Genomic DNA, 21,819 nt, shown 5'->3' with positions numbered 1-21,819 from the left:
AGAGCTGTTGTGGGAGCAGCTTGACCGTATGGTACGCAAGAAGTGCCCATCAAGCCAATCCAACCTGTGGGAGGGGCTTCTGGAAGCATGGGGTGAAATTTCTCCCGATTACCTCAGCAAATTAACAGCTAGAATGCCAAAGGTCTGCAATGCTGGAATTGCTGCAAATGGAGCATTCCAAGACCAAAGCAAAGTTTGAAGGAGAAAATTATTATTTCAAATAAAAATCATTATTTCTAACCTTGTCAATGTCTTGACTATATTTTCTAGTCATTTTGCAACTCATTTGATAAATATAAGTGTGAGTTTTCATGGAAAACACAAAATTGTCTGGATGACCCCAAACTTTTGAACGGTAGTGTATGTTTAATGGATCCGTTATCCATAGACTATAATGGTATATGTTTGATAGATATGTCATGAAAAGCTATTAGAAAACCCATGATGTCCAGGGATTCAACTCTCCGAATAAACAGAAAGCTCTTCCACTACTACAAAACGTGTCATCCTGACGTCACCTGCCTTTAATAAAAATAAAAAAACATTCTGAGGGGTCGTCATCGCTTTTAGGAAAAATCTTCCCTTTGTCTGTACTAAAGAAATAGTTGATCCCATGGGACGTTACATGATATTGGTAGAATCGCTATATGATGTTGACATGACCTCCTGCTAGTAATGGGTGATTCTAATCTAGTGATTGACACCCTCCCTAGACGAGTCCCCCAACCATCAAATTTAACAGTATGCTGGACCTCTATGACCTCTCGACAAATGGTGGGAATTAAATCTATCTATGAGGGATTACACCGTTTAATAGTCTACTTAATCCGCCACTGCCTCTGGGAACAGGTTAAGAGTTAATACAATGGATATTGTGGGGTTAATGATGATATAGAAGCAAAACGCGAAAGGGGTTTCATTATGTTGGGGAGAGAGATGAGCGGTTAAGAGATAATCATCGACATGTCATCAGCAAAGAGAGACAAATTGTGGTGTATTCCTGCTAACTCCAATCCCCTAGCGTCAAGGTTTTGATGGATCAACATGATCAGGTGTTCAAGGGAAAATATAAACTATATAGGAGATAGGGGGCATCCCTGCCTCATGCCACATTCATTAAAAGAGGTAGAAGACTGATATCCGTATAACAAACCCTCGCCTTAGGGTCCGAGCAGAGGACACACAACCACTTCCTCAAGCCAAAATCTATGTAAGACCAAGAGACCGTATCAAAGAGTTTTTAGTTATCCAAGTAAAGTAGCATGGAAGCTAAGTTACTATTACGAGCAATGTGTGTCAGGGATACTGTATAACCTTTATAGTGCATGTTTGCAATGTTTGAGCCGAGACGCCAATATCTTAGACAATATTTCTAGGTCAGTATTCAATAAGGATATTGGTCTGAGGTTAGCTATACGTAGAGAATCTTTTTGAGGTTAGGTTATCATTGGTATACACTGCGTTCCAAATTATTATGCAAATGTTATTTTCCGCTGATTTTCCTAAATAGTCGATGCAAATGACAGTCAGTTTAATCTTCAAGCCATCAACCGTTGGAGTATAATGCAAATTTTATTGAACAAATCTCCTAATGATAACAGATTTTCTTTTAGAAGTAAAAAACTCAAAATGCTTCACATTATTATACACAACAAAGATCAAAACATTTTATAGGTTGTAAAGAGAACTAAAATGGTAATTTGTTGAATTTGCAGCATCAGGAAGACATATTTACAGAAATCAAAAGCTCTTTCAATCCCAAAAAAACTTAACAGGCCAAGTTACATGTTAACATAGGACCCCTTCTCTGATATCACCTGCACAATTCCTGCATCCATTGAATTTGTGAGTATTTGGACAGTTTCTACTTGAATATCTTTGCAGGATGTCAGAATCGCCTCCCAGAGCTTCTGTTTTGATGTGAACTGCCTCCCACCCTCATAGATATTCTGCTTGAGGATGCTCTAAAGGTTCTCAATGGGTTTGAGGTCAGGGGAACATGGGGGCCACATCATGAGTTTCTCTCCTTTTATGACCATAGCAGCCAATGACACAGAGGTATTCTTTGCAGCATGAGATGGTGCATTGTCATGCATGAAGATAATTTTGCTACGGAAGGCACGGTTCTTCTTTTTGTACCACGGAAGAAAGTGGTCAGTCATAAACTCTACGTGCTTTGCAGAGGTAATTTTCACACCGTCAGGGAACCTAAAGGGGCCTACCAGCTCTCTCCCCATGATTCCAGCCCAAAATATTACTCTGCCACCTCCTTGCTTACGTCGCAGCCTTGTTGGAACATGGTGGCCATTCACCAACCATCCACTACTCCATCGATCTGGACCATCCAGGGTTGCACGGCACTCATCAGTAAACAACACGGTTTGAAAATTAGTCTTCATGTATTTCTGAGCCCACTGCAACCATTTCTGCTTGTGAGTATTATTTAGGGGTGGCCAAATAATAGCTTTATGCACACCTACAAACCTCTGGAGGATCCTACACCTTAAGGTTCGCGGGACTCCAGAGGCACCAGCGGCTTCAAATATCTGTTTGCTCCTTTGCAATGGCATTTTAGCAGCTGCTCTCCTAATCCTATTAATTTGTCTGGCAGAAACCTTCTTCATTATGCCTTTATCTGAACAAACCCGTCTGTGCTCTGAATCAGCCACAAATCTTTTCACAGTACGATGATCAAGCTTACGTTTTCTTGAAATATCCAATGTTTTAATACCTTATCCAATGTATTGCACTACTTCACGCTTTTCGGCAGCAGAGAGATCTGTTTTCTTTCCCATATTGCTTGAAACCTGTGGCCTGCTTAATAACGTTGAACGTCCTTCTTAAGTAGTTTTCCTTTGATTGGGCACACCTGGCAAACTAATTATCACAGGTGTCTGAGATTGATTACAATGATCCAAAGAGCCCTAAGACACAATACCATCCATGAGTTTAATTGAAAAACTAATAATTAAATGTTTATGACACTTAAATCCAATCTGCATTATAATTTGGAGCACGGTGTATAATGCTACACAGCGCTCACTCCCAAAAAACATGACCGACAGAGCGCTGTACAGGCTAAGGTCAGGACCCATGCGCAAACCAACGTGATGCAGTGACATAGTCTTCCCTGTGCCTTATAGGCTGCGTGGCCTATCGTGGCCTGCAGCCTATAGTATTCATTTGTATCTGCTTACTGGGGACGCAGAGTACAAGTAAATGTGGCTGTCGTTGGCAGCGGGGCCCCCTTCGGGGATAGCAACACCACCAGGCATGAGGGGGCCTGTGGGGTTATGTGCGGTTCGGGTGAACCACCCTAATGATGATCTTCTACTGCATATACCACCTCTGTATGTGTCGTGCAGAGACACATAGAGAGATGCTAATAAAGATGACTGCCCCCACAAAAATAAAAATATGAATAAATACAGTTACATTAGGGAACATATTAAAATAAATAAAAAAATAGGCCCATAACTTAAACGTTATGTACACATTTAAAAACGCTATATTACAATGTGTGTGTGTGTGTGTGTGTGTGTGTGTGTGTGCGCGTGTGCGCGTGTGCGCGTGTGTGCGTGTGCGTGTGCGTGCGTGTTTGATGCAACTTTGTAATTAGATTTTATTAAAAATTACTTTTACTTTTTGCGATACAGCTGCTTTGTGTCCTGTATCCGCCAGGCCAGTGGTGCTGACGGTTTCAGTGACAGTGGGTCCTGTGTCACTGACATGCAGGATCGAGCTGTTATCGATCACATCTAAGTTAATAACTTAGATGTGATAAAATTGCAGCAAAAAAGGTGATTTAACCACACTGTGTGAATAAAGCCTCCTGTTTTTTAGTGCCTTGTACTATTTTTTCTTGGAGCAATTTTCATTACTGTCTTACAAATGGCACAGTTTTGGCGCAATTTTTATAACAGCGGCAAAACCATGCCCTTTTTGCAGCAATTACAAAAATCACGGAAAAAAGCACAATGATTAAAATAAAGTTAACATAATCTTCAAGAGGGCTCAGGAGAGACAAGTGAAGAAGGGACAAAGAGGGATCAAAGGATGGAGGGAGGGAGTGATGGAGGGATGAAGGGAGTGATGGAGGGAGGGAATGAGTGATCGAGGGATTGAGTGATGGAGGGATGAAGGAATGGAGGGAGTGAGTGATGGAGGAATGAAAGTAGGGAGTGAGTGATGGAGGATGAACGGAGGGAGGTAGTGAGGGATGGAGGGATGAAGGGAGTGAGTGATGGATGGAGGGATGGAGGGAGTGAGTGATGGAGGGTTGAGGGAAGGAGGGAATGGGTGATGGAGGGATTGAGTGATGGAGGGATGAAGGGATGGAGGGAGTGAGTGATGAAGGGAGAGGGTGATGGAGGGATGAAGGGAGGGATGGAGGGATAAAGGGATGGAGTGATGGAGGGAGTGATGGAGGGATGAATGGAGGGAGGGAGTGATGGAGGGATGAATGGAGGGAGGGAGGGAGCGATGGAGGTATGTAGGGATGGAGGGAGTGATGGAGGGATGAAGGGATGGAGGGAGTGATGGAGGGATGAAGGGAGGGAGTGAGTAATGGAGGGAGGGATGGAGGGAGTGAGTGATGAATGGAGGGAGTGAGTGATGCAGGGAAGGACGGAGTGAGTGATGGAGGGATGAAGTGAGAGAGTGAGTGGTGATGGAGGGATGAATTGATGAAGAGTTGGTGGGAGGGATGAAGGTATGGGGGTTTGGAAAAGCACTCACCAGTCTGGGGCTCTGTACAAGGACCTGACTGGTGGGCGGGCCTTCTCCCCTTCAGATATTCTGCTTCTTCACTGTGGTAGAAGGACTTGATTGGTGGGCAGGGTCACATGGGCATGTCAGCATCAAAGGTCCTTTAGCCTACTATGTAACAATATTCGGAGCACCTTTATGTAAACCAACACAGGCAAATGTGATGCAGGGGGACTGCTGACACCCCTAAAGCTACGCGACTGCCACTAACCTCACCACCGGTGACAGCCCTGCTCCTCTCTTCTAGGTTTGTGAAGTGATCGCTCTCCTGTTCCTCTCTGGCGGCGCGCACAGCATCAGAGACGCATGTCCCAAACACTAGCAGATGTGCTTAACGTCTGCTAGCTTACACTATCCCGGCCAAGCCCGCCCTGAATTGCTCTCCCTGCACCGTCTCCCCATCTCCGCAGCGACAGTTAGTGTCATGGCACGGGCTGTGGACCCACGGGGCCGTACCACGTAGCGGGGTAGCAGCTGGCCAACAAGGTACAAAACAACGTCTATAGTTTGGAACAGGTACCTGAGGCAATGTAGACAGTAGCGTAGGCACAACTTGACTTTCACAGCAGATACGATAGCACGGGATACAGGGTACAGGCGGAAGGAACGTATAAAACTGGGAACTGGAAAAGACTGGGAGACCATTTGCAAGACAAACTTAGGTATACAACAACGCCCAGGCGAGGAACAAGTGGGCAGAGCCCCTTTTTATAGTCCAGCAGACATTTGGGCTAATTATTGATGGGTGACAACTGGATGCATACTTGCCCTTTAACCCCTTCCCACTCCTTGACGTACTATTACGTCATGGCAGCTGTATCGTTCGCGCTCCATGCCGTAATAGTACGTCTCGGTAGTAACGGCCGTTTCGGCCGTCCTCCCGACACATACAGGAGCTGTGACGCTGCTGTCTTGTTCAGCAGCTGTCACAGCTCCAACAGCGGGGACCGATCGCTGTGTCCCCGCTGATTAACCCCTTAAAAGCCGCGTTCTATAGAGATCGCGGCTTTTTAGGGGTTAAGCTGCCATCGCCGGCCTGCTACGCGATAGCGGCCGGCGATGGTGACTATGGCAACCGGACACCAAACAATGGCGTCCGGCTATGCCATAGACGGAAGCCTAGTGGGTCCTGACAACGTCAGGACCCACTATGCTTGCTGTCAGTGAGTAGCTGACAGTTCTAATACACTGCACTACGCATGTAGTGCAGTGTATTAGAATAGCGATCAGAGCCTCCTGCCCTCATGTCCCCTAGTGGGACAAAGTAATACAGTGAAAAAAAAGTTAAAAAAAGATGTGTAAAAAGTAGAAAATAAAAGATTTAAAAGTAATAAAAGTAAAAATCCCCCTTTTTCCCTTATCAGTCCTTTATTATTAATAAAAATATATAAACAAACAAATAAACTATACATAATTGGTATCGCCGCGTCCGTAACGGCCTGAACTACAAAATTATTTCATTATTTATCCCGCACGATGAACGCCGTAAAATAAAATAATAATAAACCGAACCACAATCACAATTCTTTGGTCACTTCACCTCCCAAAAAATGGAATAAAAAGAGATCAAAAAGTCGCATGTACCTAAAAATGGTCCTGATCGAAACTACAGTTCGTTACGCAAAAAATAAGTCCTTGCACGGCTTTATTGATTGAAAAATAAAAACGTTATGGCTCTTAGAATAAGGTAACACAAAAAGTGAATGATTGTTTACAAAACGTATTTTATTGTGCAAAAGCCATAAGACATAAAAAAAAACTATAAACATCTGGTATCGCCGTAATCGTATCGCCCCGCAGAATAAAGTGAATAAGTCATTTATAGCGCACGGTGAACGCTGTAAAAAAAAACGAAAAAAAAACAATAGTAGAATTGCTGTTTTTTAGTCACCACGCCAGCTAAAAATAGAATAAAAACTGATCAAAAAGCCGCATGCACCCCAAGAAAACTGCAATGGATTCCTCAAGGGGTCTAGTTTCCAAATTGGGGTCACTTTTGGGGGGTTCCCAATGTTTTGGCACCACAAGACCTCTTCAAACCGGACATGGTGCCTAATAAAAAAGAGGCCTCAAAATCCACTAGGCGCTCCTTTGCTTCTGAGGCCGGCGCTTCAGTCCATTACCGCACTAGGGCCACATGTGGGATATTTCTCTAAACTGCAGAATCTGGGCAATAAGTATTAAGTTGCGTTTCTCTGATAAAACCTTTTGTGTTATAAAAAAAATGGTATAAAGAGGATTTTCTGACAAAAAAAAAAAGTAAATTTCACCTCTACTTTGCTCTAAATTTTTGTGAAACACCTAAAGGGTTCATAAACTTTCTACATGCTGTTGTGAATACTTTGAGGGGTCTAGTTTCTAAAATGGGGTATTTGATAGGGGTTTCTAATATATGGGCCCCTCAAAGCAACTTCAGAACTGAACTGGAACCTAAAAAAATAAATAAATGAGGCAATACTTCGCTTCTTACATTATACTGATAATGAGCCGTGCCCACCCCGAGATGACCCCAGTTTTGACCGTTTGTATGAACGGAGACCCCTATTAGACCGTTCCGGTGCCCGGTTTTCCCAAGCATACACCCCCGAGAAGTGTATTTCTATTGATGAGTCCCTGGTACATTTTAAAGGGAGGCTTCAATTCCGCCAGTACCTGCCGTGTAAGAGGGCAAGGTATGGCGTGAAGATGTATAAGCTGTGAGAGTGCATCAGGGTATACCTACAGGTTTAGGATATATGAAGGAAAGGCCACCCCCAAACCAGACTGTATCCTGGACTACAATAGGTACATGGGAGGGATGGACTTGTAAGATCAAGCCCTGAAGCCCTACAGCGCCATGCGGTGTGGTATAAGAAGCTGGCCGGGCACATCATACAGATGGCTTTGTACAATGCGTACGTGCTACGTCGATGTGCAGGCCAGACGGGAACTTTCCTGGAATTTCAAGAGGTGATTATCAAGAACCTAATCTTTAGGGACCAAGAAGGGGGGGCACCCAGTACTTCTGGAAGCGAGCCCACACGCATCGTACCAGGGCAACACTTTCCAGGGGAAGTTCACCAAACTGGCAAGAAGGGAAAAAGTCAAAAGAGGTGCAAAGTCTGCTATAAGAGGGGGATAAGGGAGGACACAATATATCAATGTGACACGTGTCCCGAATAACCAGAGCTCTGTATGAAAGTGTTTTAAAATTTATCATACATCCCTTGGTTTATAATTTACCCCAATTTTACTTACCCTGATGCACTCCGCACAGCTTATCCCCCCTCGTCTTTCCCCTCTGAGCCCTGCTGTGTGTCCAGGCAGCTGATAACAGCCACATGTAGGGTATTGCCATACCCGGGAGAACCCACATTACAGTTTATGGGGTGTAGGTCTCCGGTCAAAATGGTCACTACACCTCTAGATGAATGCCTTAAGGGTGTAGTTTTTAAAACGGGGTCACTTCTTGCGGGTTTCAACTGTACTGGTACCTCAGGGGCTTCTGCATACATGACTTCGCACTAGAAAATCCAGAGTAGGCCAAATGGTGGTCCTTTCCTTCTGAGCCCTCCCATGGGCCCAAACGGCAGTTTATCACAACAAATGGGGTATTGCGGCACTCAGAACAAATTGCGCAACAGAATGGGGTATTTTGTTTCTTGTGAAAATAATAAATTTTCAGCCAAAACTACATATTATTTGACAAAAATAATTTTGTTTTCATTCCCAGCCCAATTCAAATAAGTTCTGTGAAGAAACTATGGGGTCTAAATGGTCACATTACCCATAAATGAATTCCTTGAGGGGTGTAGTTTCCAAAATGGGGTCACTTCTGGTGGGTTTCCATTGCTTTGATACCTCTGGGGCTCTGCAAATGTGACATGGCACCCGAAAACCAATCCAACAAAATCTGTACTCCAAAGAACACACAGCGCTCTTTCCCTTCTGAGGCCTCCCATGGGCCCAAACGGCAGTTTATCACCACAAATGGGGTATTGCCGCACTCAGGACAAATTGGGCAACAAAACTGAGTATTTTATTTCTTGTGAAAATAAGAATTTTTGAGCTAAAATGACATATTATTGGAAAAAATATATTTTTTTTAAATTCCCAGCCCAATTCAAATAAGTTCTGTGAAGAAACTATGGGGTCTAAATGGTCACATTACCCATAAATGAATTCCTTGAGGGGTGTAGTTTCCAAAATGGGGTCACTTCTGGTGGGTTTCCATTGCTTTGATACCTCTGGGGCTCTGCAAATGCGACATGGCACCCGAAAACCAATCCAACAAAATCTGTACTCCAAAGAACACACAGCGCTCCTTCCCTTCTGAGGCCTCCCATGGGCCCAAACGGCAGTTTATTGCCACAAATGGGGTATTGATGCACTCAGGAGAAATTGGGCAACAAAATTGAGTATTTTGTTCCCTGTGAAAATAAGAAATTTTGGTAAAAAATTACATCTTATTGGAAAAAATGACATTTTTTTAATGTCACAGCCCAATTGAAATAGGTGCTGTGAAAAAACTGTGCGGTCAAAATGCTAACAACCACCATAAATGAATTCCTTGAGGGGTGTAGTTTCCAAAATGGGGTCACTTTTGGTGGGTTTCCATTGCTTTGATACCTCTGAGGCTCTGCAAATGCGACATGGCACCCGAAAACCAATCCAACAAAATCTGGACTCCAACAAACATATAGCGCTCCTTTCCTTCTGAGCCCTCCCATGGGCCCAAACGGCAGTTTATCACCACAAATGGGGTACTGCCACACTAAGGACAAATTGGGCAACAAAATAGGGTATTTTGTTCCCTGTGAAAATAAGAAATTTTGATCACAAATGACATTTTATTGGAAAAAATGATTTTTTTTTCATTTCAGAGCCCAATTCAAATACGTGCTGTGAAAAAAATGTGCGGTCAAAATGGTAACAACAACCCTAAATGAATTCCTTGAGGGGTGTAGTTTACAAAATGGGGTCACTATTGGGGGATTCCTACTGTTTTGACACCTCAACACCTCTTCAAACCTGGCATGCTGCCTAAAATATATTCTAATAAAAAAGAGGACTCAAAATGCACTAGGTGCTTCTTTGCTTCTAGGGCTTGTCTTTTAGTCCACGAGCGCAGTAGGGCCACATGTGGGACATTTCTAAAAACTGCAGAATCTGGAAAATGAATAAAATTGAAATTCAGCAAGAAAAATTAAATTTGCAAATTTCACCTCCACTTTGCTTTAATTCCTGTGAAATGCCTGAAGGGTTAAAAAACTTTCTAAATGCTGTTTTGAATACTTTGAGGGGTCTAGTTTTTAAAATGGGGTGTTTTATCAGGGTTTCTAATACATAGGCCCCACAAAGCCACTTCAGAACTCAAGAGGTACCTTAAAAAAAAGGCTTTTGAAATTTTCTTAAAAATATGAGAAATTGCTGTTTATGTTCTAAGCCTTGTAACGTCCAAGAAAAATAAAAGAATGTTCAAAAAACGATGCCAATCTAAAGTAGACATATGGGAAATGTGAACTAGTAACTATTTTGGGTGGTATAACCGTCTGTTTTACAAGCAGATGCATTTAAATTCTGAAAAATGCAATTTTTTCAAAATTTTCTCTAAATTTTGCAATTTTTCACCAATAAACACTGAATATATCGACCAAATTTTACCACGAACATGAAGCCCAATGTGTCACGAGAAAACAATCTCAGAATCGCTTGGGTAGGTTTAAGCATTCCGACGTTATTACCACATAAAGTGAAATATGTCAGATTTGAAAAATGGGCTCTGAGCCTTAAGGCCAAAACTAGGCTGCGTCCTTAAGGGGTTAAAGCCATGCACGCGCGACCGTGTGCGCCCTGCGGGCATCAGTCCGAGGACCCAAAAGTGAGTGCCGGCATCTCCCTGGAGGGAGTTGACACCGTGAAGACAGATGTCCATGGCCGGTGCCGTTAGAGGGTAAGTCTAAACGACGGCCCCCGGCCTTAGACGTTACAGTATCCCCCCCTCTTACGCCCCCTCCTCTTGGGACCAGAGCGCGAAAGAAATTTCTTCGAGGACAGGGGCATCAATGTTCTCCTCTGGCTCCTAAGACCTCTCCTCTGGACCAAATCCCCTCCAATCCACCAAATAAAACGTCTTTCCTCCTACTTTCTTGGTGGCCAGGATCTCCTTCACTTCGAAAGTTCTGGATGAACCGCCAGGAGCCACTGCGGAACTAGGAGTCCTGGAGTAGCGGTTCAGGACCACGGGTTTCAGCAAGGAGACATGGAAGGAGTTAGGGATCTTGAGGGTAGGAGGCAGTCGAAGCTTGTACGACACAGGATTGATCTGTAGCAGAATCGTGAAGGGTCCAAGGAACCTGGGGGCAAACTTGCAAGATGGTACCCTCAGCACCCTCAGCCGGATATTCCTGGAACACAGCCAGACCTTAGTATTGTGAAGAAACTGGGGAGGTTCTCGTCTTCTAGTGTCTGCCTTTCTCTTCATGCGGTCCACCGCCAGCCGAATAGAAGATCGTGTCTGCTGCCATATCTGCAGAAAGTCCCTGAAGGTGGAGTCGGCTGCAGGCACCTGGGACATAGTAGAGCCAGGCAGGGGTATTCGAGGATGTTGACCATAAATTATGAAGAACGGACTGGAGGTGGTGGACTCACTGGTATGGTTATTATAAGAGAACTCTGCCCACGGGAGCAGCTGCACCCAGTCATCATGTCGTCTGGAGACAAAGTGCCGCAGATAGTTCTCCATAATTTGGTTAACCCTTTCGACTTGTCCATTGAACTGAGGATGGTAAGCTGAAGAGAAGTCAACTTTACACCGAGTAGGCCGCAGAGTGCTCTCCTAAACTTTTAGGTGAACTGGACCCCTCGATCCGAGACAATAAGCAGGGGCAAGTCGTGCAGACGGAAGACGTGTTGTATGAAGAGGTCAGCCAGTCGAGCAGCAGAAGGCAGGCCAGTCAGAGGAACAAAATAAGCCATTTTAGAAAATTCATCCACCACCTCCCAGATCACACTGCATCCCGGAGAGAGAGGCAGATCTGTGACAAAGTCCATAGCAATATGCCGCCAGGAGGCATCAGGCACAGGCAGTGGTTGGAGCAGACCGGCTGGTCTGGAGTGCGCAACTTTGTTTGCTGCACAACACGTACAGGAGGATACAAAGTCTATGACGTCTTTGGGCAGCGTGGGCCATCAGAACTGATGGGCAATTAGGTCTCGGGTCTTACGGGCCCCCGCATGACCTGCCAGCTTGGAACTGTGACCCCAGCGAAGGATTCGTCCTTGGTACAAAAGTTTTTCCCGGAGGAATGTCTCTACCCTGCAGATGGTTAACAGAGTAGATGCAGGAAGGATTGATAATATTCTGTGGGGACTCCACAGTGTCCTCTGTCTCAAATGACCTAGACAAGGCATTGGCCCTCACATTCTTGTTGGCAGGTCGGTAGTTGAGTTCGAACTGGAACCGTGCAAAAAACAATGACCACCTGGCTTGACGAGGATTCAGCCTATGAGCCGTCTGTAGGTAGGTCAAGTTCTTGTGGTCTGTGAAGACCAGGTTAGGATGAGCTGTGCCTTCCAGTAGGTGTCTCCACTCCTGCAGGGCCAGCTTGATGACCAGTAACTCCCGATATCCAATCGAGTAGTTGCGCTCTGCAGGAGAAAACAGCTTGGAGTAGTAACCACATACCACCGTCTCGCCTTTCGAACCTCTCTGGAACAATAGTGCACCAGCACCAACAGAGGAGGCGTCCACCTCTAATGAAAACTGTAGGGACACATCAGGGTGATGAAGAATAGAGGCTAACATCAAGGCCTTTTTTAAGGTTTTAAATGCGACTTCCGCCTCTGGAGTCCATACATTGGCATTCATACCCTTTTTAGTGAGTGTGGAGATGGGGGCTATCAAAGAAGAGAAGTTGGGAATGAACAGTCTGTAGAAGTTGGCAAATCCCAGGAAGCGTTGTATGGGCCTTAAGCCTTGGGGATGTGGCCACACCAGGACAGCCGTGATATTTTCAGGGTCCATCTTGAGATCGTGATCAGAGATGATATAGCCCAGGAAGGGTAGAGACTTGTCTTGGAACACGCACTTCTCCCACTTGGCGTAAAGATGATTCTCCCTTAATCGAATCAACACCTGGCGGACATGGCCCTGATGAGTCACAAGATCTGTGGAAAAAATCAAGATATCATCGAGATACACCACAACACAGACATAGAGGAGGTCACGAAAAATGTCATTCACAAATTCTTGAAATACTGCGGGAGCGTTACACAGGCCGAAGGGCATGACCAAATATTCGTAGTGTCCATCACGTGTGTTAAATGCAGTCTTCCACTCGTCACCCTGACGGATCCAGATTAGATCCAAGCAGGTCTAGCTTGGAAAAAAATTTCACCCCCCCCCCCCATATGCAAGCAAGGAGTTCCGAAATCAGCAGCAATGGGTACCTGTTCTTCACTGTGATCTGGTTGAGGCCTCGGTAGTCAATGCAGGGTCGAAGGGATCCATCCTTCTTTTTGACAAAGAAAAACCCGGCTCTGACCGGGGATGAAAACTTTTGTATGAAGCCCCTCTCCAGATTCTACTTAATGTAGGCCGACATAGACTGGGTCTCTGGCAAGGAGAGAGGGTATACTCTACCGTGAAGAGGAGACGAATCAGGAACCAAGTCGGTAGGACAACCGTATGCTCGATGTGGTGGCAATGTCTCTGCTTCCTTTTTGTTGAAGACATCAGCGAACTGAGAGTAACAAGGAGGCAACCCTGCCAATGACTGATGCGGAGAAGGCCGGGACGGATGGACATGCACCAGACAGCGGTTGAGACACTTGGGACCCCACTGGAGAATCTCTCCTGATTTCCAATCCAGGACTGGGGAGTGTAGACGGAGCCAAGGCAAACCCAGCAGCACGGGGTTCACGGCCTTGGACAGGACATACAGGGAGATGAGCTCAGAGTGAAGAGCTTCCACTTGAAGTCTTGATGGCATGGTCACAGACAATACTGGGTCAGGCAAAGGCAGTACATCTACCGAGGCAACGATCAACGGTCTCTCCAGCAAAACAGTAGGCAATTGAAGTAGATCCACAAGGTCTTGGCAGATGAAATTGGCTGCGGAGCCAGAGTCCAGGTAGGCTGAGACTGGATTAGGTCTCTCGCCAGCGACGATGGTCACAGGAATAAACAGTTTGGAAGAGAATTCTCTATTAAATGCCGTAGCGCCCAGGGTTGTCTCTCCAACCAACCACTGGCATTGGGGTTTCTTTGGCCTCTGGGGGCACAGACGCATGACATGGCCAGCGAGGCCGCAATATAGACATAGTCCAGAGGTGCGCCTGCGCTGTTTTTCTTGAACGGACAGTTTAAGCCGATCCACCTGCATCGGAACCTCGGGCGCAGCAGAAGAACAAGGCAAGAGGGGTTGCTGGAAGTTGGGCGCCAGTCTAGGAAGCCGTCTCTCCTGTAGAATCTCTTGAGATCTCTCTCTGAGTCTTATGTCCACACGGGTAGCCAGTAGAATCAGGTCGTCAAAGGCAGCTGGGAGATCTCGAGCAGCCAGTTCGTCCTTGATCACATCCAGAAGGATGCTACCAAGGCCTCATTGTGCCAGGACAATTCTCCTGCCAGAGTCTGGAACTGGATAGTGTATTCGCCCATGGAGACGTTCTCCTGACGCAGGTTAAAGATAGCAGTGGCTGCTGACGAGACTCGTCCAGGCTTTTCAAATACGGAACGGAACTACCGCACGAACGCCTGGAAGTCTCGGGTTCCTGTCGTTCCCAGTTTGGATTCGCCCATGCCAGGGCCTTGCCAGCAAGTAGAGATATAATGAAGGCGATCATGTCTCCGTCCGAAGGAAATGCTCGGGCATGCAGAGTGAAGTGGATTTGGCACTGCCTTTTACTCTATCATAAGATGCTCAACTTCCTTTGTTACTATGTATTTGCCAGTTGGACAAACTGTTCACGTTAACTGTTCCCCATTGTACACATTTTACTGAAGAGAAAAAAGCCTATGATGTATGTGTTAAATGGATACCTGGGATGTATCCCATATAATGGCATATGTCACCTATAGGTACCTATGTTTAAAAAACATATACACATTTTTCGGCAGGATCCGGCAGAATGGAAAAGCATAGTCTACTATGCTATTCTATCCTTCAAAATAGTCTACTGATAAATACCACCCTGAAGAACGCCAAAGGGACACTATTTTGGCCTCTGTCGGGCTAATGGCGCCCTATGGACACGTTTAGCGTGTGCAGTGTGTTAGAGCCTTCCCGACGTAAACGCTAAACAGACATCACAAATGTGATGTATGCAGGGTATAATAAACAGTGTGGGCACGTGTATCTCCTGTTCACTTTTATCGTTCTTTTCTAGGTAAACTTGCGCAGATAATCAGAAAGGAACCTAATAACAAGTATCTAAAACATAACTTGGCACGAGGGCTATTAAAGCTACCTTTTTTTCACCTTGACATCGGAGTGCTGCCTATTATTTGATGTTTACTGGATATGGAACTGTGATCGTGTTCCAAGGGCGTGCACCCATCTATATATTTAAAGCTGGTGCTGCTGGACGGTGGACTTCCTAAAACATAACCTAATATTTTCTTTTAAGCCTTCAGTCAATAAAAAGATGTAGAGAGTATTTTCGTGCCATTTATATGTGGCATTTATACCATATATATATATATGTAGCCAGACATGAGGCCTGGCAAAATGCCCTGTGGTGTGGTGGGACCCCTTTATAAAAGAAAGTACTTGCCCTACTGCACATCTGACTCTTCGATTTAATGCATTATTCCCATGAAGAGTCCGCAAAGCGCATATAGATATTTTAATAGGTACAGGGTCACACATATCATTGCGATGACACAGGTATCTACAGGGTGTGAGGGTTTAGCATCAGGAGAGGTTGGTGAAGGGGTTTCTTAGTAGCCAGAGACAGGGACACCGTGCATTAAAGTTCATAACAGGGCTTTGCCTGTGTTTTATTCTTGTCAAAGAAACAGCCTCTTGTACAACAAGGCAAAATACTAAATAAATCCTGCTCGGCTGAGCACTAACTAAACAAGATATTATCTAACTTTACCAAGTGCCTTCCTACCAGGCACTGGACACAAAGTAACACAGGTCTTTACTCACATAGAATACAGGCTACTCCAGACTTAGTAGTCGCCGGTCTGAGTCAGGGGTGAGACTGACACACACTGTGTCTGCACCTTTTTATACACAGGCTGCAGGTGCAGCTAATTGAGCAGCAGCCTTGTCCTACAAACAGAGATGGACTAGGGATTGGGGAACCCGCCCTGCTCTTCCCCAATCAAACTCCAGGCCCTTTTCCCGGCTTTTCCTTAAGCCGAGATTGGAAAGCTAGAGCTTTCTATTGCAAAAATACTAATTCCCTGGAGCCTAGGATACATATGACAGGATTCTAGGGGGAACATACCTTCCCTCAATGACTTTACCTGTCACTGTCTCACATACCCTCTTCCTCTGTTGGAGCCTGTGGGATCGGACAAATTTAGCTACAAGGCAGTGTGTCCTAGACAAAGCGTCAGCATTGCCCTGCAGTTTTCCTGCTCTGTGTTCCACAGTATATTTGAAGTTCTGCAAAGTAAGAAACCACCGTGTAACTCTTGAATTTCTCTCTTTAGCTTGACACATCCACGTAAGAGGAGAGTGGTCTGTAACCAACCTAAACCGATGACCCAATAAATAATATCTCAGGGACTCAAGTGCCCACTTAATTGCCAAGCACTCCCGTTCAAATATGCTATAGTTTTTCTCAGCCGGCGTAAGCTTTCTGCTCAAATAGGTCACAGGATGTTCCTCACCACCTACCTCTTGTGACAGTACTGCTCCGAGCCCCACATCAGAAGCATCAGTTTGGACAACAAACTCCTTTTTGAAGTCAGGAGTGACTAAGACTGGTTGGTTACACAGGGCCAGTTTCAAAGGCGCTTTCAGCCTTCGTGTCCCACTTGACCATGACAGACTTACTTCCCTTGGTAAGATCTGTCAGGGGCGCTGCTGTGCTGGCAAAGTTTGGAATGAACCTGCGGTAATAACCTACAATTCCTAGAAAAGCTCTGACCTGCTTTTTGGTTGAGGGCTGGGGCCAGTTTTGGATAGCCTCAACTTTGTTGACCTGTGGCTTTATCACCCCTCTCCCAATTATGTACCCCAGATACCGTGCTTCCTCCAAGCCTAAGGAACATTTCTTTGGGTTTGCTGTTAACCCCGCGGCTCTGAGGGAGTTTAGTACTGCTTGTACTTTTGGTAAGTGGCTTTCCCAGTCATCACTAAAGATTATAATGTCGTCCAGATATGCCGAAGCATACCGACGATGGGGTTTGAGGACTATGTCCATTAACCTTTGAAAGGTCGCTGGAGCCCCATGTAGCCCAAATGGTAAACAAATATATTGAAACAGACCATCCAGGGTGATGAATGCAGTTTTCTCTTTGGCGCCCTCCGTGAGGGGTACTTGCCAATAGCCTTTGGTTAAATTAAGTGTTGAGAAATACCTTGAATGGCCCAGTCTCTCTATTAACTCGTCAACTCTTGGCATTGGGTATGCGTCAAACTTTGACATCTCATTTAACTTGCGGAAGTCGTTATAGAAATGTAATGACCCATCTGGTTTCGGAATCAATACAATGGGACTTGACCACTCACTTTTTGACTCTTCAATAATCCCAAGGTCTAGCATTTTCTTGACCTCCTCAGATATGGCTTGTCTGCGAGCTTCAGGGACTCTGTAGGGTTTCAAGTGGACCCGAACCTGAGGCTCGGTCACAATGTCATGTTTTATTATACTGGTCTGTCCTGGCAGTTCTGAAAACACGTCTGTGTTTCTCTGCACAAACTCTTTTGTCTCCTGTTTCTGTGGCTTTGCGAGGGATTCTGACACATACACATCTGGGTTAACACTATAGGGGGTACTTACTGCCACGAGGGTCTCTCTTTCTTTCCATGGCTTAATTAAGTTTACATGGTATAACTGCACTGTCTTCCTTTTACCTGGTTGGTAAACTTTATAATTTACATCCCCCACCTTTTCAATTATCTCATACGGCCCTTGCCATCTAGCAAGAAATTTGCTTTCTACGGTTGGCACTAAGACCAACACTCGATCACCAGAGTTAAAATTTCTAACTTTAGCAGTTCGGTTATACACCCTGCTCTGAGCATCCTGAGCTTGCTTCAAGTGTTCCTTAACTATCGGCATGACCGCAGCGATTCGGTCTTGCATCAACGTGACATGCTCCTATAAGGTGTGGACTCTTGCTCCCAGGTTTCCTTGGCTATGTCCAGGAGACCATGGGGTTGTCTGCCGTATACAAGTTCAAAAGGAGAAAACCCTGTGGATGATTGAGGAACTTCACGTACAGCGAACATCAAATAGGGCAGAAGACAGTCCCAATCCTTCCCATCCCTACTAACCACCTTCCTCAACATGCCTTTTAATGTCTTATTGAATCTTTCGACAAGACCATCAGTTTGAGGGTGATATATAGAGGTACGCAGATGTTTAATTTTCAGCAGTTTACATAATTCCTTGTTGATTTTGGACATAAAGGGAGTTCCCTGATCGGTAAGGATTTCCTTAGGTAAACCAGTACGGGAAAACATGTAAAACAACTCTCTTGCAATGGCTTTTGAAGAGGAATTTCGCAAAGGGACTGCCTCAGGGTAGCGTGTGGCATAGTCCAACACCACTAGGATATATTGATGTCCTCTAGAGGATTTGACTAAAGGGACGACCAGATCCATGGCAATTCTTTCAAAAGGGATCCCAATGATAGGCAAAGGCACCAGCGGACTCCTAAAATGTGGCATAGGAGCCGTTATCTGACACTCCGGGCAGGACTCGCAATACCTCTGAACTTCCGTTTATACCCCCGGCCAGAAGAATCGTTGTAAGATACGCTCTCTGGTCTTTTCGCAACCTAGATGTCCACCCAGCACGTGTTTATGAGCCAGGTCCAACACCGTTCTACGATACGGTTGGGGTATCACCAGCTGTTCAACAACCTCCCCACGTACGTTATCTATCCGATACAGCAAATCCTGGTTAACTGCCATTTGTGGAAACACCTTATCAGCCCCTGGATGTTGAGGCACTCCATTTAATACCTTAGTATTTTCCCTGGCTTTTACCAATGTGGGATCGCTAAGTTGAGCAGTCCCAAAATTGTTACGTGATACATTTAACTCTGGTATATCAGAGATTTCCTCCTGCTCATCTGTTTCACCAGCAAAAACAGCCAGAGGAAATTTATCAGGCTCAGTGGTCACCCCTACTACTGGCACCTCAGCATCCTCATTAAAGGGTTCTTGGCTAATCACAGCGCACACATTAATACCATCATTAACATTTACAGTGGAGGTTACATCTTTCTTCCTCCACAAGTCCCAGAACACTGGGAAGTCTCTCCCCAGGATCACACTGTGCAACAGGGACTGGACCACACCCACTTCATGGCAAGCGGTTCCACAGGAAGTCTCTAGAGTGACTAAAGCGGTGGGGTATTCTTTAGTGTCCCCATGAATGCACAGGACCCCTATACTATGTCCTTTGAATGTTCCAGGGTCTATCAGGCTGGCATGCACCAGGGTAACCAGACTCCCAGAATCCAGCAAGGCACTCACAGTACACCCTTCCACATTTACGACACACATTTGTTGTTCAGTCTCGTAAACCGTCTCAGCAGTACAAACAGGACGTGCAAACAAGGATATACGCCTTGCTGCATCACACTCCATTGGCTCAGTAGTCAGGGGACAATTGGCAGCAATATGCCCAGGTCCATAACACCGCCAGCACTGTATGCGGCCCCGGTCCCCAACTTGAGACCCTGGTCTGGCCTTCAGTGTCTCTCTGGGATTTCTTCCCTCCGTCTGCTCCCCTTCTGAGCCACCTCCCTTAAAGACATTTCTCACCCCTCTAGTAAATGGAACAGTCTTACCGGGTGCTCCGCACGATTTTCTGTTCCTGGGGTTAGAACATCCTTCACACTGTGTCTGCACCTTTTTATATATAGGCTGCAGGTGCAGCTAATTGAGCAGCAGCCTTGTCCTACAAACAGAGATGGACTAGGGATTGGGGAACCCGCCCTGCTCTTCCCCAATCCAACTCCAGGCCCTTTTCCCGGCTTTTCCTTAAGCCGAGATTGGAAAGCTAGAGCTTTCTATTGCAAAAATACTCATTCCCTGGAGCCTAGGATACATATGATAGGATTCTAGGGGAAACGTACCTTCCCTCAATGACTTTACCTGTCACTGTCTCACAAGGGTCAGAACAATAGTTAATTAATAGTACATTAGTAGGTCAACAAAACATTCACTGTACCTCCCAGTGCTGCCAGCTCCACGGTGAATAAAGTGAAAGTTCCTTGTTTCTTCTTTGCGCCAACAAATCATGTAGGGCATGTGCCAGGGCATATACTGAGGCATACACATGGAATGTTACGTGAAAGTTCTCCACATCGTACAACAATCTATCAGAGACATGAACGTCAAAAGTCTCATTACAGGGTTTCACTGACATATCAATGAAGTTTTCTGGTAAGCATTGAAATGTTTTTGACCACATGTTTTTCAAAGTGAAGACATTGTCATATTTTTGGCTATCAACGCCCAGAAGAAAATTCTGTAGACCAGTGATCTTCACTTTGTGCAAACTCATCATCAGAGAGCCGTTCAGTTTATTGATTATATCTGTAGTGACGAAATTTGGAAAGGAGAAAAGTGAAATTAAAACTTTCCTCAAGGCTTTCTTGTTCGCGAAGTTAGAGAATGTTTTTGGTTCATCTAAGTTAAGGTTCAGAATAACGACATTACTGGTGGACTTATCTACCATTGTCTTATAGGTCTCAGTATTTGCATGTGACAGCTCATGTAGAGTTACGACAAACTCAACGCAGATCCCGTTTTCTCTCAATGTCTCCTTCAGCTCCATGCCGGAACGTTGGCTGCTTTCATCCTCTGAAGAAATGATCCCCACCCAGGTCCAGCCGAAATGTCTGAGTAATTGTATGAGAGCTTTATGCTGAGATCTCTGACTGGGAAATGTGTGATGGAATGAGGGTGATCGTATTTTTTCTTTAAAAAATGAATCCTTTTTCGCATAACTGATCTGATAAACACATAAAAATATCAAAAGTCAAAAAGGATCCAAATATTCTCCATAGAATTTTGCTACAGTAATTAAAAATAAATTCATCGTATTCCAATCTCTTTTTTTTTTCTAAAATTCTAAGTTTCTGAACAGACAAGTTATGGGAACAGCGGCGGGGGAGATTCTTTAATAAAGTCTTAGGATGGATACACATAGGAGTTGGCAAAAATGTTGCAAATTGCACCAAATTTATCAACATGCCGCACATGACATGACAAACTTGCTGCAACTCGTTTTCGATTTTCTCTCTTAAACTTCAATCTTTTGCACCAAAAGATGTGGCAACTCTTCAAGAACTTTGGAACATTTGACAACTACTCATTTTCCACAACACTGCCCATTTTGAGCAATGTCCTCCTTTTTTTGCTCAATTTGCAATAGAATTCTGCAACATTTTGCTTAGTAAACCTCCTTATTAGGTAAGTAATACAGAAATAGGCAATTCCCCTGCCATTAGGATACATTGGGCAAGCCGATGTTTGAGGTTTACTTTTATGAAAAGAAATTAAGTCAATAATATGAAAATTAATTTGCCTGTTGTGTTCCATTGGTTGTCAGTTTGGGCAAATCCTATCTCTAGAAATAAACATTGGCTCGCCACTTCATGTTTCAGTAACAGCCAAGAGCCCTGACTCGATGACTGACGGAATGTGAATGCATCGGGTTGTGTAGTATTATTTTTTCTAGCTATTTTGTTGGGCTGAGATAATTTTCTAAAAGACAGAAATGAAGACAAGTTGTGTCTCTTTTTGCACATTTCTATGTACAGAAATAAGTAGCAACTGTTCGCAAAAAGTCCTTAACTTAGTATTACTTACATATAGATGCAGGGAATACATTGATCCTGACTTCCTTGCACCCTCCCTTCATCCCTGT

The 21,819-nt window shown here is 44.8% G+C and overlaps 1 protein-coding gene across 1 annotated transcript in view; it reads right to left on the bottom strand.

Moving 5' to 3' along the window:
- Positions 1 to 21,819, bottom strand: part of LOC142759194 (vomeronasal type-2 receptor 26-like) — a 67,753-nt gene that overhangs the window by 17,255 nt on the left and 28,679 nt on the right. The window contains exon 3 of the mRNA XM_075861126.1: positions 20,116 to 20,901. Coding sequence (XP_075717241.1) covers positions 20,116 to 20,901 — 786 coding nt within the window. The remainder of the gene's footprint in view (positions 1 to 20,115; positions 20,902 to 21,819) is intronic.

This window comes from Rhinoderma darwinii, chromosome 4 (assembly GCF_050947455.1).
Source record: "Rhinoderma darwinii isolate aRhiDar2 chromosome 4, aRhiDar2.hap1, whole genome shotgun sequence".
Taxonomy (NCBI): domain Eukaryota; kingdom Metazoa; phylum Chordata; class Amphibia; order Anura; family Rhinodermatidae; genus Rhinoderma; species Rhinoderma darwinii.
Note: the sequence above shows the minus strand (reverse complement) of the source record. Positions and strands in the feature narration are given on the sequence as shown.